The sequence below is a fragment of the Rhinoderma darwinii genome, chromosome 4, assembly GCF_050947455.1.
Source record: "Rhinoderma darwinii isolate aRhiDar2 chromosome 4, aRhiDar2.hap1, whole genome shotgun sequence".
NCBI classification, from domain to species: domain Eukaryota; kingdom Metazoa; phylum Chordata; class Amphibia; order Anura; family Rhinodermatidae; genus Rhinoderma; species Rhinoderma darwinii.
In genome coordinates this window covers 164,414,489-164,429,296 of record NC_134690.1, presented here as the reverse complement: position 1 = coordinate 164,429,296, position 14,808 = coordinate 164,414,489, and the positions used below count along the sequence as shown (strand labels likewise).

At 42.0% G+C, this 14,808-nt stretch overlaps 1 protein-coding gene across 2 annotated transcripts in view; it reads right to left on the bottom strand.

Annotated features, from left to right (window-relative positions):
- TFRC (transferrin receptor) overlaps positions 1 to 14,808 on the bottom strand; it is an 87,020-nt gene that overhangs the window by 19,355 nt on the left and 52,857 nt on the right. For both annotated transcript variants that reach the window (XM_075861809.1, XM_075861810.1), the window contains exons 3-7: positions 14,424 to 14,631; positions 11,138 to 11,363; positions 10,800 to 10,940; positions 9,903 to 9,996; positions 9,060 to 9,179 (exon numbers count right to left, since the gene is read on the bottom strand). In XM_075861809.1, coding sequence (XP_075717924.1) covers positions 9,060 to 9,179; positions 9,903 to 9,996; positions 10,800 to 10,940; positions 11,138 to 11,363; positions 14,424 to 14,631 — 789 coding nt within the window. The remainder of the gene's footprint in view (positions 1 to 9,059; positions 9,180 to 9,902; positions 9,997 to 10,799; positions 10,941 to 11,137; positions 11,364 to 14,423; positions 14,632 to 14,808) is intronic.

Sequence of the window (14,808 nt, the reverse complement as noted above, 5' to 3'; positions counted from 1 at the left end):
TATTATGCGTCCCTCCTTGTCTGCATACTGTGAGCGTGTTGTGGATGTTAAATTTTTATGTATTAGGATCATCACTCCATTTTTTTTTTTTAACTGCAGCTGACCCATAGACTTCTCCTACCCACCACTTTCTCATACGGAAAAAGTCCTTATCTTCCAGATGCGTCTCTTGAAGCAGAGCTATATCAACTTTTAGTGAATGCAAATGTCTCAATACCATGGCTCTCTTATGGGGGGACAGCAATCCTTTAACGTTCCATGTTATTATTCTCATAAAACAACTAACAACATTGAGCTATGTTGACCATGCATATCTCTTAATCCCACTCCTATTATCAACCAAAACCTGCAAATTGTGTTGATAATTTTACTACTAATTAGCTCCCTTGTGGTTGCTTTGTATATTATTAATCTTCTGTCCTTTGATGTAAAACCAAAACTTTTAACAATCCCATAACTTTCCCTTCTATCCCCAAGGGTCCCTTGCCTTCCCGCACCCATTATTTTCAAAACTTCACTTTTTTCTAACATAGTGCTTTCTCCCGCTTTCCTAACCAAATAGATTCTATCCTCCGACCACATAACAACATTACAGATCACATCCCCCAGGAGTCAATCCCACCCCCGACGCCCTTCATATTTGTGAATATTCAGATGAGCCATCTGTCATGCTCACCCATCTTCTACCCGTTTCACTTAAACAGGCCAGTCTCCAAAGTCTCATCAAATTATAGTCCTGGTGTTTTATTTCACTACTCGTGGAGTCTGCGTCATTCTTTTTTCCCTTGGTGGTTGACTTTTCATTGACGGGGTTTGGACTTGTGCTGGCATCTCCTTCTCTGACGTTGACCTTGTCCCCTTCCGCGATAGATCCTCCTGCAACAAGTCCTTGAAAACTTCTTCAGCTTCTCGATGATCGGTGTAGATCTGCAAGGTTCCGCTTGGCGTTGTAACTTTCAATATCGCCGGATATTGGAGTTGGAATTTCAATCCCTTGTTATAAAAAGCGGTACATATCTTGCTGAATTGTTTGCGCTTTTTGGACACCTCAGCTGAATAATCCCCAAATATCATGATTGGTACTCCATTTAGCTTCGCCGGTCCCTGCCGCATTTTATAGGCTCTTAGTAGGGCTTCTTTGTCAGAATAGTCCAGATATCTTACTATGACTTGTCTGGCTCTCTTTCCAGCTCCTGCTTGTGACTGCTGCTGTTGTCGTTCTGGCCCCACTCGATGTGCTCTTTCAACCTTGCACGGCCCGTTCATGTTCAGCATTTTTGGCAAGTCATACTCGCATATTCGTTTCAGCTGTGCAACCGGTATGTTTTCTGGAAGACCTACTATGCGTAAATTGTTTCTCCGTGACCTGTTCTCCAAGTCGTCTATTTTGAGGGCCATCCTCTGCTTCTCTTCCATCAGCTCCTGAAGTGTCCCGTGCGTGTCTGCGGCTTCGTCTTCAAGCATTGAGATACGTTGTTCCACTTCATCCAACCGTGCCCCATGCTGAGTGAGCTCGCTTTGAAATTGCTGCAATGAGGCCGCTATCGTATTTGCTAGCGTGTCCTGTATATCCGGCGTTATACGCTTAGCCACTTCCCTGGCCAATTTTTTGTAATCGATCACTGGTGTCATTGCCGCGCCAGAAGCTGTTCCCATCCCATCATCATCCGATAATTGATCCTCGTGTTCTGAGGATGAATGTCCTGTGGGCTGTTTATCTTTGCGGGTTACTGGCGGCATCTTGTTCCCCGAGGTACTTGCACGCACTTTAGCTCTTGACCTGGTCACAATAACCAAAAGAGGCTTCTTGGGAGGCGGGATTGTATCCTAAAATGGCTTCTGTCTCCCCACAGTCGATCTCTATGCACCTTTCAGCAGCGCTTATGTGTAACTGTCTATACACAGTACGATTATTTTCTTTTGCTGGTCACTGCTTTCCCTTCTTTTAGCTCCTGTTATAATCTGCTTTTCACTTGCCTCTGTCTGACCGTGTTGAGAGTGTTTTCACTGGGGCTATCACCGGTATTCCTTCTGACTCCCCCGACACTGATCGATTATTCAGCCGTCTGCCTTATTCTCTAATACCGCTGCGTCATGCCCCCGGCCATGCTGCAAAATGGCGCCCGACTTTTTCCAGTGTATGCCTCGTCTCCTCCTCTTTCCTCAGAGCCGTTATGGACTGGCTTGCGTGGCGTGAATTTTCCCCTGTGTTCGCTCCCTGATGCCGTACCTCTACATATGGCGAGGAAGATGCCTCCGACTCTGTCTTGTTCCGTCTGGCGATGTCGGGAGTGATCACGCGGGAGCGCCGGGCTGATGCTGCGCTTCCGTCTGTTTCCTCCGAACACCGGACTTATTTATCACCTGGCTGCTCCGCTCTTCCCCTCAGACTGATGCTGGAGCTGAGGTAAGATTTAATACCGGATTTCGGTCGTGGATGCTGTGTTAGTCGATTTATTTTGGTCAGTCTAGCCCGGAGCGTTCTCTGCACCCTCCTCACATGTCAGCGCCGGAACCGGAAGTCCTATATTTTTTTTTTTTTAATAAAAAGTATGCAGTGTGTTCTAAAAAGGAATAAGAATGGATAAGATTTCAGTGCAACATCTGCCCCAAGAACCATGACTTGTGCCATATACCATCTTTTTATGCCCTCCACCCGGCTTACAAATGCAACCACATAAACTGAAATACCAGTAGAGTACATCAAAACTGCCAAGCAAAATCCATGCACCAAAAGCCAAATGGCGCTCCCTCCCTTCTGAGACCTACACTGTGCCCAAACAGCAGTTTAGGTCTACTTATATATGGCATTTCCATACACAGGAGAACCCGCTTAACACTTCATGTATTGTCTCCAGCGGTATTGTCTCCAGCGGTATTGTCTCCAGCGGTACAAGCTGGGAACAATGCGCACTGAAATGGTATCACTGCAAATTTTCCCTTTACACCATCCACTGCTCACTAATTTCTGGAAAGCAGAGATAAGGCCTTATGCACACAATGCAGAGTCAGTATTTTTCATTAGTATTTTGAAGCCAAAATCAGGATTGGATGAGAAGAGAAAATCGAAATCTTTCAATTAGTGTGGATCCACACCTGATTTTGGCTTCAAAATACAGATCAAATCATTCACCAGCATGTGTTTAACCCCTTCCCCCTGCTTGCATTCTCGGCCCTAATGACCAAGCCATTTTTTCCATTTATCCAGTGTCCCAATCGAAGATCTATAACTTTTATTTTTTCGTCGACATAGCTGTATAAGGTCTTGTTTTTTGCAGGACAAGTTGTACTTTTTAATAGCACCATTTTGGGGTACATATAATTTATTCATTAAACTTTTTTGGGGGGGGGAATAGAAGAAAACCTGAAATTTCACCACTCTTTTTGCGCCCTAAATCTACGCCGTTTACCGTGTGGTATAAATAACACAATAACTTTATTCAGCCGGTTGTTACGATCGCAACGAATCTAAATTTGTATCGATTTTGTAGGTTTTACTACTTACACAGTAAAAACACTTTCAAAATTTGTTCTTGCATCTCCATATTTAAAGAGTCATAACTTTTATTGTTCCGCCGATGCAGTTGTGTGAGGGATTTTTTTTTGCGGTACGACTTGTAGTTTTTATTGGTACCATTTGAGAGTAGATGCGACTTTTTGATCACATTTTTTTAAAGTCAGGATTAACAGAAAACAGCAATTTTTCCATTGTTTTTTACGGCGTTCACCGTGCGGGTTAAATAATGTAACAGCTTTATAGTCGGGGTTGTTACGGACGTGGCGATACCAAATCTGTGTAACTTTTTTGCTTTATTGTGTTTTGTTTTTTTTAATAGTAAAGCATTTTGTAAAGGGGAAAAAGTGGGTTTTTCATTTTTTTTTTCATTAACTTTATTCAACTTTTTTTCACTTTTATACTAGTCCCACTAGGGGACTTCACTATGCGATCATCCGATCGCTATTATAATACACTGCAATACTTTTGTATTGCAGTGTATTACTGCCTGTCCGTTTAAAACTGACAGGCATCTGCTAGGACATGCCTCCGGCATAGCCTAGCAGGCATTCGCTACAAGCAGGCCTGGGGGCCTTTACTAGGCCCCCGGCTGCCATTGGAGACAGACACTCGGCGATCTTATCGCCGGGTGTCGGTGGGATGAGGGAGCTCCCTCACGCTCTCTTCATAACCACTCAGATGCAGTGCATGCTATTCAGCAACGCATCTGAGGGGTTAAACGGGTGAGATCGATCCTAATATCGATCTCACCCGGTCGAGCAGGGACACCCCCAGCCCTCAGCTACCTCTGGCAGCTGAGAGCAGGGAGATTTGACAGCTCCCTGCTCTGTTTACTTTATTCTAATGCAGCGCCATGGAATGGCGGCGCTGTAGAATAAAGCACACTAATGACCGCCGTGAAAAGGCTTATCGGCGGTTATTAAGGGGTTTATACCAGCATTAGAAAAAAATAAATAAATAAAACTCCTGATTGAAGCACAACATATTTGTCACTGAAATTAAATGAAAAAATGGCAAAATGTAACTTTCCAGAAAAGCTTCCAAATGATTTTGAAAAAATAAATAAAAAAAAATATCTTAATAGAAGGCGCTCCTGCGCTTATATGAAAGATTGAGCCAAATCCCCAGTCGAGGCAGGTCTTTCTTTTTTTTTTTAAAAATAAATATTTCTACTCACGGATACTCAGGAGCGCCTTCTACTAAGGCCTAGTTTACACGAGCGTAATATATATATATATATATGCGTGCGACGCGCGTGCTTTTAACGCGTGTCGTACGCACCTATATTAGTCTATGGGGCATGCAGACAGTCTGAGTTTTGCGCAGCGTGACTGCGCTGAAAAAAACAAAACTCACATGTCCTATCTTTGTGCGCTGTTCGCGCATCACGCACCCATTGAAGTCAATGCGTGTGTGAAAACCACGCATGCCGCACGGAAGCACTTCCGTGCGAACTGCGTGATTCGCGCAACAGCTGTCAAACTCTGAATGTAAACAGAAAAGCACCACGTGCTTTTCTGTTTACAAACTTCCAAACGGAGTGACATAATGATGGCTGCTGCACGAAAATCACGCAGCCGCGCATCATACACTGGTGACACACGGAGCTGTTAAGTGCCTTTTGCGCACGCAAAACGCAGCGTTTTTTGCGTGCGCAAAACACACACGCTCGTGTAAATAAGGCCTAAGAGTGATTATTTTTTTTCAAAATCATTTGGAACATCTTCAGACTCCCGCTGATTCTCCAGCCGCCGGTGTTCACTGAGGGCCAGCAGACTGCCTATATACGGAGCATCAAGGCCATACATTTGATAGAATTGTGCCGACCACCTAGCACAACTCTAAAAGGTGAGTATTCTACACATTAGTGCCTTCACTGACCACCCTGTTTCTGAAGCATTAGCCCAGAGGAGCGCTCTGTCTTTTTTTCCCCCCATATTATGGTCACTTTGAAGAAAACATGCATCGGATGGTGCAAACACATGTGAAGTCAACAGGCTCATTACACAGCTAGATGAATGCCTTTAGGGGTGTAGTTTACAAAATGGGGTCTTTTGGTGGTGTTCCTAATGCTTTGGCACCTCAAGGCTACTGCAAAATTACACCCTAAAGCCTGGTTCACACGTAACGTTAATACTGCAAATTTTCCGCAACCTATTTAATTCTGGAAAATTTACAGGGTACTACAATAGAAGCAAAGTGGATGAGATTTTAAACAAATCTTCCACACGCTGCGTAAAAATCCCACCGAAAAAAAAAATATTTAAAAAAATAGAATGGATTTTGGGTTACCTTTTGAAAGCCATGACAATTTTTCCGTCGATTGAGTGGTATGAGGGCTTATTTTTTGGGGTACCATTTTGGGATACATACAAGTTTTTGATCACTGTTTATTCCATTTTTTGTTGGAGATGATGTGACCATACAAACAGATTCTGATTTTCTCCATTTGAAAAATTTTTTTTTTTTTTTACAGTGTTCAGTGTTAAATAATGTTATATTGTAAAAGTTCAGACTTACATACGTAGCAATACCAATTATGCTTATTTTTTTACAATGCTTTAGGGGAAAAATTGGGGTGGGGGTTTTTAAATTAAGTTTATTTTCACTATTAGTCCCTAGGGGGCTTGAACCAGCACTATATACTGCATTGCAGTATGTTGGGATCTCGACAGTCTATTAAGCCCTGCTGGAGACTGTACAAAGAGGACAGACCTAGGGGCCTTTTTTTAGGCCCCTCAAGCTGCCATGCCAAACATCGGCAGCCAGCAATCACGTCGTTGGGGGCCACCCCCTCTGATGCCTTAGATGCCGCAGTCGCTTTTGGCAGCAGCATCTAAGAGGTTAAAAGAGCAGGATTGCGCTTGTTACAGTGTAGTGTCGGCTGTAACATACAGCTGACACCCGCTTTATATGGAGCAGGCTTAGCCCATGAGCCTGCTCCATACTTCCTCTACTTGGCATTAGAATACTTAATTCATGAGAAAAACCTAAAAGTATTAAACTTACTAAATGAGATCGATAAAAACAAGGGCATTGGGACACGTGGGATTAAACTACAGAAACAATCTTATCTTTACTTTGACAGCGTTACGGCGACAACGAATCCCAAACGGGTGCACCTCGGACGTGAAAAATGCCAGTTTCTTCACGTTAGAAGTTACCCCTTCCCTTGCATGGTAAACAAAAAGGTGGGGTAGCTATTACACCCAACAAGAACACAGGATTTTTGGAGTACTCCCTGGAAAATACTTTTCTGGTCTAGTTTTCTGGTTTGTTACTTTGGTAGACAGACTGTGGGACGTCCTAGAGTAGTCCCAGGGGTGGGAACAGAAGAAAGGGTATGACCACCTATTTCACAGATGCCTGCAAGATCTTGCGAATAAAGAAAGAGTCTGCAGAAGCCAACTGTGTGCAACTTGACAGAAGTATACAAGACTAGACCATGTGGTTGCCTTGCATACCTGAAGAGCAGAAGCTTGATTGTGCACAGCTCAGGAAGCCTCAACTGCTCTGGTAGAATGGGCCATGATCTGAAAAGTGAACCTTACCCCGAACCCAGTAAGCCTTGCAAATAGTTATCCAAATCTAATCAGTTTTTATTTTGTTATTGTAGATTTCATTTAACTTTTTACACACGATTCTAGGGGCAGCCATCTTGCTTCACCTGCAGATAGCATTTAGAGATTAATTCTAGCAGCCACTTGTGTAATAAAAAAATTAAATAATGAAAAGTTAAAAAAAAAAAAAAAAAACCCTTTTCCCATTTTCCCCTAGAGCCTAGTAAAAAATTAAATAAACATAATTGGTATCGCCGCGTCCGTAAAAGTCTGATCACAATATATAATTATTTAACCCGCACAGTGAACGCCGTAAAAAAAAAAAAAAAAACAGAATCTATTGTTTGTTCACCTAATCTCCCACAAAAAAAAAATGAAATAAAAAGTGATCAAACCGTCGCATGTACACCAAAATGGCATTATTAAAGACTGCAGCTTATCCCGCAAAAAATAAGCCATCATACCACTTAATCGACGGAAAAATAAAAAAAAGTTACGGCTCTCGGAATTTGGCGAAACAAAATACATTCTTTTTTACACTTAGGTTTTACTTGTAAAAGTAGTAAAATATAGAAAAAAAAACTACATATATTTGGTATTGGCGTAATCGTATTGACCCATAAAATAAAATTAACATGTTTTAATTGCACAGTGAATTTCGTAAAAATGGCGCGCAAAAAACCATGGAGAAAAATCGCTGTTTTTTTCATTTTCTACCCCACAAATAATTTTTTTCCCATTTCCTAGTACATTATATGGCAAAGTAAATGGTGCTACGAAAAACTACAACTCGTCCCGCAAAAATCAAGCCCTCATAGTACTATATCGACGGAATAAAAGGCGTTATGGCCTTTGGAAGGTGGGGAAGGAAAAACGAAAATGAGAATCTGAAAAAGGACTGCGGCGTGAAAGGGTTAATAGAGTGAACATAGAATAGAAATCTCACCAAAAGTTCTTACAATGTGTAACAAACTTGATTTAAAAAAAAATAGTAATTTTCTGATGACATTCCCTTTAAGCGGCGAGTGCCGTGGACATTCTCTATTTGGACTACCTGCACTCTGCTTTCTACATGGAGCACCACCAACTTTTCAACCGTACTATGCAACTTGAAGATGCTAGTTTGCATAATTGTTATATATGTGCGAGCAGTGTTGATTTCCCCTCTTCATATTGAAGTTAAGGGGTAAGGGCCTGTTCATATCAACGTTCGCTTTCCATTCCGGGGTTCCGTCGGAGGTTTCCCTCGTGGAACCCCGCAACGGACAGTCAAACGGAAACCACATCTTCCGTTTGCATCACCATTGATATCAATGGTGACGGAAACATCGCTAATGGTTTCAGTTTGTCACCGTTCCGGCAGGTTTCCGCTTTTCCGACGGAATCAATAGGCCCTTAACGAGGACTCTTTAAAAAAAATGTCAGCAATGGATGGCATAAGAGCACACACTTGACATGGAGATCCTGTTCTTTGTTGCTCCGAAAAATTCTTGCAATGGCTACACCGAGACCAGCGATTTGCTGCAGTAGAACATGACCACTAAACGGCACGTGACTGACGCAGGAGCTTCTGGGACCTCAGCGCTGTAACTAGGGACACTTCAAGGGATGAGTTTCTGCTAGACGTTAGGTCATTCCCTGTTGCCAATTTTAAAAAGTCTGGATAACCCCTTTAACTATTTATACCCCAGGGAAACTAATAACTTTAGTTTATTTTTAATACAGAAAACTCCATTAATTAAATTCTGTGATTCACTAAAATATATATTTAGGAGTGCCAATAATTGATCCATGAGTTTTTAAAAAGAAACTGCGCTTAAAATAGAACACTATTGTAGGACTGATGTCCATCATACAAGTGGTAAACCATTTAAAAAAACACATGTGAGGAAAAGGAGGGGTGCCTATAATTCTGGAAATAGATTTTCTCTTTAAATTACACTAACACAATTACTTAAAATAGGTTTTTATTACACAAATACCTTTTTTGAAATTGGTATAGATCCAGATCGCACAAGAATTAGTTTTCCACTTAGATCAGTTTGCCCACTAAGATCTTCAAAGTCTTTTTCAGTACCATACCGGCCATACAATAGGCTATCCTTAAATAGAAAAAGATATAAGCAGCGTCAAATTGCCTTTCAAACTATAAACAGCAAAAGTAGTCGGGACAAAGATCACTCTACTAATTATAAGTTAAGTGTGATGCCTTCTAGAAGCCCAATTTTTTGTATCAAAAGAGTAACTGTACTTAAAAATAAAAAAAATTGATAGGTCAGGGACCTATCAGAAGTTTATAGATGGGGGAAGTGTCTGGGTGCTAATATCCTAAACATCGCTGAAGCTAAGGTGAATTAGTGCCAAGCACATTTGGATGTGATGGGCTCAGACACACTATGTGAGCAGTCTTCAGGCTGACAAGGAGAGCGATCACAGCCGGAAATACAGAGCACTCAGCTAAGCGCTCTGCTCGTTTGTTTCAGTGATGGGGGGAGGGGGGGGGGGCGCGCAGCACCCAAAAGTGATCTGACATGTCAAGCTCCGAGAACGTTAGCATTTGGCCCGGAATAAATAAAAAAAATGCCATTTAGAGTCATTTTCTATGGATGCTGTTTTACTGCAGAACTAGGGCTATCAGGAATACTTAAGCATGGTACAATTCACACCAATGCAAGCTTGCCACAAAAAGGCATACCAACGGCATTTGGTGAAGTACCACTAACAGGTTAAGCACCCGTGCCATCCTTAACACTGTTAGATTCAGGATCATTAAAAAAAACAAACAAAAAAAAATAACCGAGATGAATATAAAATTGCCAACTTACAGTAACAGAGGCAGCATAACTGTAAGCCACATATGAAGTGGGTGTAAAGGTCTCTTCCACTGAATCAGCTTTCAAAAGGGTAATTTTGTTAGGCCTATTAGAGAAATACAGGAAGACATTTAGTCCAAATGTGTATTATATATTATGCAGGAGTCCACAGCTGTTGTGAAACTACAATTCCCAGCATGCCCTGACAGCTTTTGGCTGACAAGGCATGATGGGAGTTGTAGTTTCTCAACAGCTGGAGTGCCGAAGGTGGCAGAACCCTGTATTAGAGGGAAAAAAAAACCTCACGCTAAACTTAACACTACCGCTTTTCTTTTTATAAATAGAGAGAGCTTCTCTAACCCACATAGATCAGCCTAGCCGCAGGGGCGACGGGGGGCAATTTATCCTATATGGAAAACATGGCATCAGTCTTGTGCGGTCGACTCATGTAGATATGCCCCAATAGAAGCTTTGGACAAGGGTGGTCTTCGTGAGAACGGTTCTAAAACATTCAATTGGTCAATTTAGACAGTAAAAATTGGCTCTATTTGTCAAAAGGTCTTCAGGGGTAACCTGGATAAAGAAACCTTACACTTAGAAGTTATTCATTAACTCTTTCGGGGATATATTCACATTTGATAAAATTAAACCTAAAAAAACCAAAAACAAACCAAAAAAAAACACCGTACACACTTGTTTGCAGCAGTAATTTTGAGTCACGACAGGTTAAATAGTTCCTTAGCAGTGAAGAGGTTAAAGAAACCGTCTGGTCACATAAAATAGGTCAGGGCTGAATAGGTATACAAACCTAAGTTTTCGCGGACCCATTCACTTCCATAGAACGGACACCTTATTCTAGTCATCTGAAATGTTAGGTACGCTTTAACAAGAAGGCTTGGAGTAGCTTACCTGTTGATATCTTGCAGAGTGACATAATGCTCATCATCCCACACCTTATACAATGCCATGCTGTTGAATTCATCATGCACCATTTTAGCCAAACGATCTTCATTATCAGAACCAGCTTCACGAGACGTCACACACAATTGCCTGAAAGAAGTAACAGTATATTGTATGGTTATCGCAGACTCAAAGATGCCACATAGGTATGGTTGGTGAGATACCGGTGCTGGTTTATAATAAGTCATCTTAAAATGTCTCTTCAGTGACAAACAAACTTATCTATTAACGTCATATTCTGAGAAAAGTAAAAGACCTGAACCAAACACACCAAGTACCGTACTTACTGAATGCTTCTCTCAAAAGAGGTGGCATCTATCTTTCTTTGAAACATAGGCCTTAGATTACTCCAATAAAGGATTGCAGGTCTATCCGAATCAGGCCCCGCACCGTCATCAGTGTCCGCACCTTCAGTAGTGTCGACATTAGAAGACTGGCACTGCACAGTCTCTACGCTACAAGGCGGACTGGAGCCAACACGCCCCCGGTAACTTAAGTACCCAATAAGAAACCCTAGAAGACAGATTATTATCTAATCAAAAGCATGAACACAAGTACGAGAGTCTCATGTGTTAGAATGGCAATATGTATTAATTCTTAGAGCAGCCAGATGTTACATTAACATTTATAGTAAAAATAAAAACATAAAAATGTACAACACACAAACACATTTGGGTCTTGTGGCAAGTGGCATTTTTTTTCCCCCCAAACGAAGAATGCTCTGGGGGTTTTTTTTGGGCATTTTCCCATAGGCTTCTCTGTAAGGCTGGAATCACACGAGCATGTTCGGTCCGTAAAGGACGGAACGTATTTCGGCCGCAAGTCCCAGACCGAACACACTGCAGGGAGCCGGGCTCCTAGCATCATAGTTATGTACGATGCTAGGAGTCCCTGCCTCACTGCAGGACAACTGTCCCGTACTGTAATCATGTTTTCAGTACAGGACAGTAGTTCCACGGAGAGGCAGGGACTCCTAGCGTCGTACATAAGTATGATGCCAGGAGCCCGGCTCCCTGCAGTGTGTTTGGTCCGGGACTTGCGGCCGAAATACGTTCCGTCCTTAACGGACCTAACATGCTCGTGTGAATCCAGCCTAAGACTTTAAAAAAAACAAAAAAAAAATGAATATAAATAAAAAACGTACAAAATGACAAACGCCACCAATAACGCATGTTTCACTTTAATAACACTAGCATTTTTAGAAGGTTTGTGATGCAGTTTAAATGGATAGAAAAAAAAAATAAAATAAAAAAAAAAAAAAGTGTGAAGGCCTAAGGCCAGGCTCCCACAGGTCGGATACGCTGTGTAAAAAGTCACGCAGCGTATCCAACCTGGAACCCGCAGTCTCTTCTGTCCGAAAAATTGTACCATATTGTGGTGCGGTTTTTCAGACAATTTCCGATGCATAAAAAAAAAAAAAAAAAAAAAAAAAAAAGTCATACTTACCCTCCCTCCTTTGACGTCCGTGCCGGCCTCCTACAATGATGTTGCAGGCCATGTGATGCTGCAGCCTGTGATTGGCTGCAGCGGTCACATTGGATGGAACGTCTTCCCAGAAAACCAAACCGCAGGAAGAAGTAGAACATTCTGGGCAAGTATGATTTTTTTTCCCCCCCCCCGGAGTGGTTTTTTTTTGTGGCATAATTGCTGCAATTATGCCGCAGTACTTTACTTTCTGTTGCGGGTTTTGCATCCCCATTGAAGTCAATGAGAAAAACCCGCAACAGGAAAAAAAAAAAAAACAAAAACCCAGCATATGGTGACATCCTGCAGAATTACATTCCACACTGCAGGTAAATTTATTAACGTTCACGCTGTGTGGGAACCCGGCCTAAAGGTGTAATTGGAAGAGGTGAAAGCTGCAAAGTGAAGATAGATCACAGCATGTTATGATCATCTCTCCCTCTATACAGCCATTCAGTAACTCCAGGGGGTATGAGAACATGAAGTAGAGTTTCTCCATCACCCCTGCTTACTAACAAAAGCAGATATGTGCTCCGATTAGAAGACATAGGAGGGCTTTATTTTTTTTTCTGCTAATGGGGTGAGATGAGCAGTGGCACATCTAATCACTACCTGCAGACAATTTCTTGACTGGCACAAATATTAACCCGCATCTTCAGTTCTGGTGATGTAATAAGTGCAGGTAAAAGACATAAATGGTAAGTATACACTTTGCAAACCTAGAACTTTTATTTTTAGGTGTTTTGAGTCTTTGGCTATGTTCACACGTCCAATAAAAAAAATAAAAAAATAAAATAAAAACGGCTGAAAGTGAACAGCGGTTTTCAAGGGAAAGACTGATTTTCAGCAGTTTCTGTAGCCGAAAACGTTTTGAGGCGTTTTTTTTTGGAGAGGTTTTTCCATTGATAGTTAAAAACAGTTCCAAAAACGGCTCAAGAAGTGACATGCTCCTTTTTACACGCCTTTCTTTAAAACAGGGGTGTAAAAAACAAAAAACACCCCGTCTGAATTAAATGCCGTTTTTCCCCACTGAGTTTCATAGGCAGAGATTTGTAGGCTTTTAGGCCCCATGCACACGAACGTAAAAACGCCCCTAAAAACACGGCCCGTAATTACGGCACGTTTTTACGGGTCCATGGACTTCTATTGGCCACGGGTACCTCCCCATATGCTTACGGGAAGGTGCCCCTGCCGTTGAAAAATTATAGAACATGTCCTATTTCAGGCCGTAATTACGGCACGGGCAGGCCCATAGAAGTCTATGGGGCTCCCGTAATTACGGGTGAACACCTGTAAATACGGGAGCGTTGCTAGGCGACGTCAGTAAATAGTCACTGTCCAGGGTGCTGAAAGAGTTAAACAATCGGCAGTAACTTTCAGCACCCTGGACAGTGGCTAGTGATCACTATATAGATAAAGCTGTGAAAAAAAATAAAAAATAAATAAAAATAAAGACGTTCATACTTACGCAGAACTCCCTGCTTCTTCATCCAGTCCGGTCTCCTGGGATGACGTTACAGCCCATGTGACCGCTGCAGCCAATCACAGGCTGCAGCGGTCACATGGACTGCCACGTCATCCAGGGATGTCGGGCTGGATGTGAAGAGAGGGACGCGTCACCAAGACAACGGCCGGGTAAGTATGAATTTCTTTTACTTTTATTACGGAAAGGGCTGTCCCTTCTCTCTATCCTGCACTGATAGAGAGAAGGGCTGCCGATTAGTGCAGTGTAATTTTGCAGCCAAAAACGTGCCCGTAAATACGGGTCGAATACGTGTGACCAAGGACCCATATTTACGCCAGTATTTACGGGTGTACAAAAATACGGTCTTGTGAATGAGGCCTTAGCTAGCGTTTTTCAAGGCGTTTATGCCCCAAGATACACCTGAAAACTCTGCGTGTGAACATAAACTCTCACCCAAGCAGTGCTTGAGGGTGTCAAACTTTTTTTTTTTTAACAAAATATTACCCGAATGATGGAAAAATTGCATGAAGGTGCCCATGAGTGTAAAGTGTTGGGTGGCCTTTTTTTAAAGTGGCAGATATCCACTTTAAGAAAATAAATGGGTATGGGTGTATGATTTTTTGCAGTATTTGACTGATTCTTACCGATCAAGAACAAAAGAACTACCACCAGGATCTTAAAGCTTAAGCTTTTACATCCATTCTTTCCAGATTGAGGTTTTACAAGATGGTCTCCCAGAGTCTGATCGCCACACTCCTCCTCATCTGCCAGCTTCATTTCTACTTGACTGCTATCTCCATCCGTTTGTGGCGTCAAACTGAATCGGGTATAAGTAAGAGGGACCCTGCCAAACTAAAGCAAAGAGTTACTTCAGTAACAGCTCAAGAGAAAACACACAGGAGATGGTTCGCGTTGTCCTCTTACCCATTTAAAAGGATATTCCCATTTTCATTAATTATGGCTGTTCATAGGATATGTCATAAATACCCGATAGGTGCAGTTCCCATATCAGGGGAACATTGGCCTGCT